The 939-nt window shown below is 59.5% G+C and overlaps 1 protein-coding gene across 1 annotated transcript in view; it reads left to right on the forward strand.

Annotated features, from left to right (window-relative positions):
* The first annotated feature begins 546 nt into the window (after positions 1-546).
* HIP1 (huntingtin interacting protein 1) overlaps positions 547-939 on the forward strand; it is a 116,931-nt gene continuing 116,538 nt past the window's right edge. Inside the window, exon 1 of the mRNA XM_011976355.1 lies at positions 547-722. Coding sequence (XP_011831745.1) covers positions 693-722 — 30 coding nt within the window. The 5' untranslated portion in view covers positions 547-692. The remainder of the gene's footprint in view (positions 723-939) is intronic.

The following is a 939-nucleotide window of genomic DNA, read 5'->3' on the forward strand; positions in this document are numbered from 1 at the left end:
CTATAGGTACGCGCCACCACCCCTGGCTAATTTTGTATTTTTAGTAGAGATGGGATTTCACCATGTTGGCCAGGCTTGTCTCGAGCTCCTGACTTCAGGTGATCCGCCCGCCTCCGCCTCCCAAAGTGCTGGGGATTACAGGTGGATCCACCACGCCCAGCCTCCTCTGCCTTTCTTTTGCCTTTCTCCTTTCCCATCTGTGCTGCCTGTTCTCAGGTTTTCCTTCTCTGGCCCCTTGCCTGGGACCTGCCACCCCCACCCGGGGCACATCCCTGTGCCTGCTCCTGCCATGAGACCTTTGTGCGCCAGGCTGGCCTTGGCAGCCTGAGGGCTGGGCTCCTGCCAAGATCTCTGTGTGTGTGACCGGACAGTGTCCAACTGGCCCCACAGGCCAGGCCCAGGCCCAGCTCCCCACACAAGCAAGGCCAGAGGGTTTCCCATTGGCCACCGCCTGGCCGGGCTGTCCTAGGCAAGCAGAGGACAGGGAGTGCTGGGGAGGGAGGAAGAGAGGCTGGGAGAAAGGCGCCCTTCCTGCGGTGCCTGCTGGTAATTGGCTCTCCGGAACCAGCCGGGACACGGGGCCTGCTGAGTCAGGAAGTGGTGGACAATGCCACCCTTTCAGGGGAGACACGGCTTGGTCTTAGGTCCTGTGTGACTCCAGGGAAGTCCAGAGAACAGCCTGTTCTCAGAGGATGTTCCCTAACCCAGAGCCCCCTCCAGAGGTGAGACACTGAGCCCCGCACTGCCCACCCTTGGCGCTGGGAGGGGCCCCCAGGCATTGGCCTGTGGAGGAGCCTGGAACAGTTCAGAACCAAATGATGTCCTTCAGAGAGCCTGCGGCTGGGAGGAGAAGGGAGTAGATTTTCTCAACAGACTGTGAATCACATACCTGGGACTTTTTTTTTTTTTTTGTAGAGACTGAGTCTCACTCTGTCGCCC

This window comes from Mandrillus leucophaeus, unplaced genomic scaffold, assembly GCF_000951045.1.
Source record: "Mandrillus leucophaeus isolate KB7577 unplaced genomic scaffold, Mleu.le_1.0 Scaffold164, whole genome shotgun sequence".
In the NCBI taxonomy this organism is placed as follows: domain Eukaryota; kingdom Metazoa; phylum Chordata; class Mammalia; order Primates; family Cercopithecidae; genus Mandrillus; species Mandrillus leucophaeus.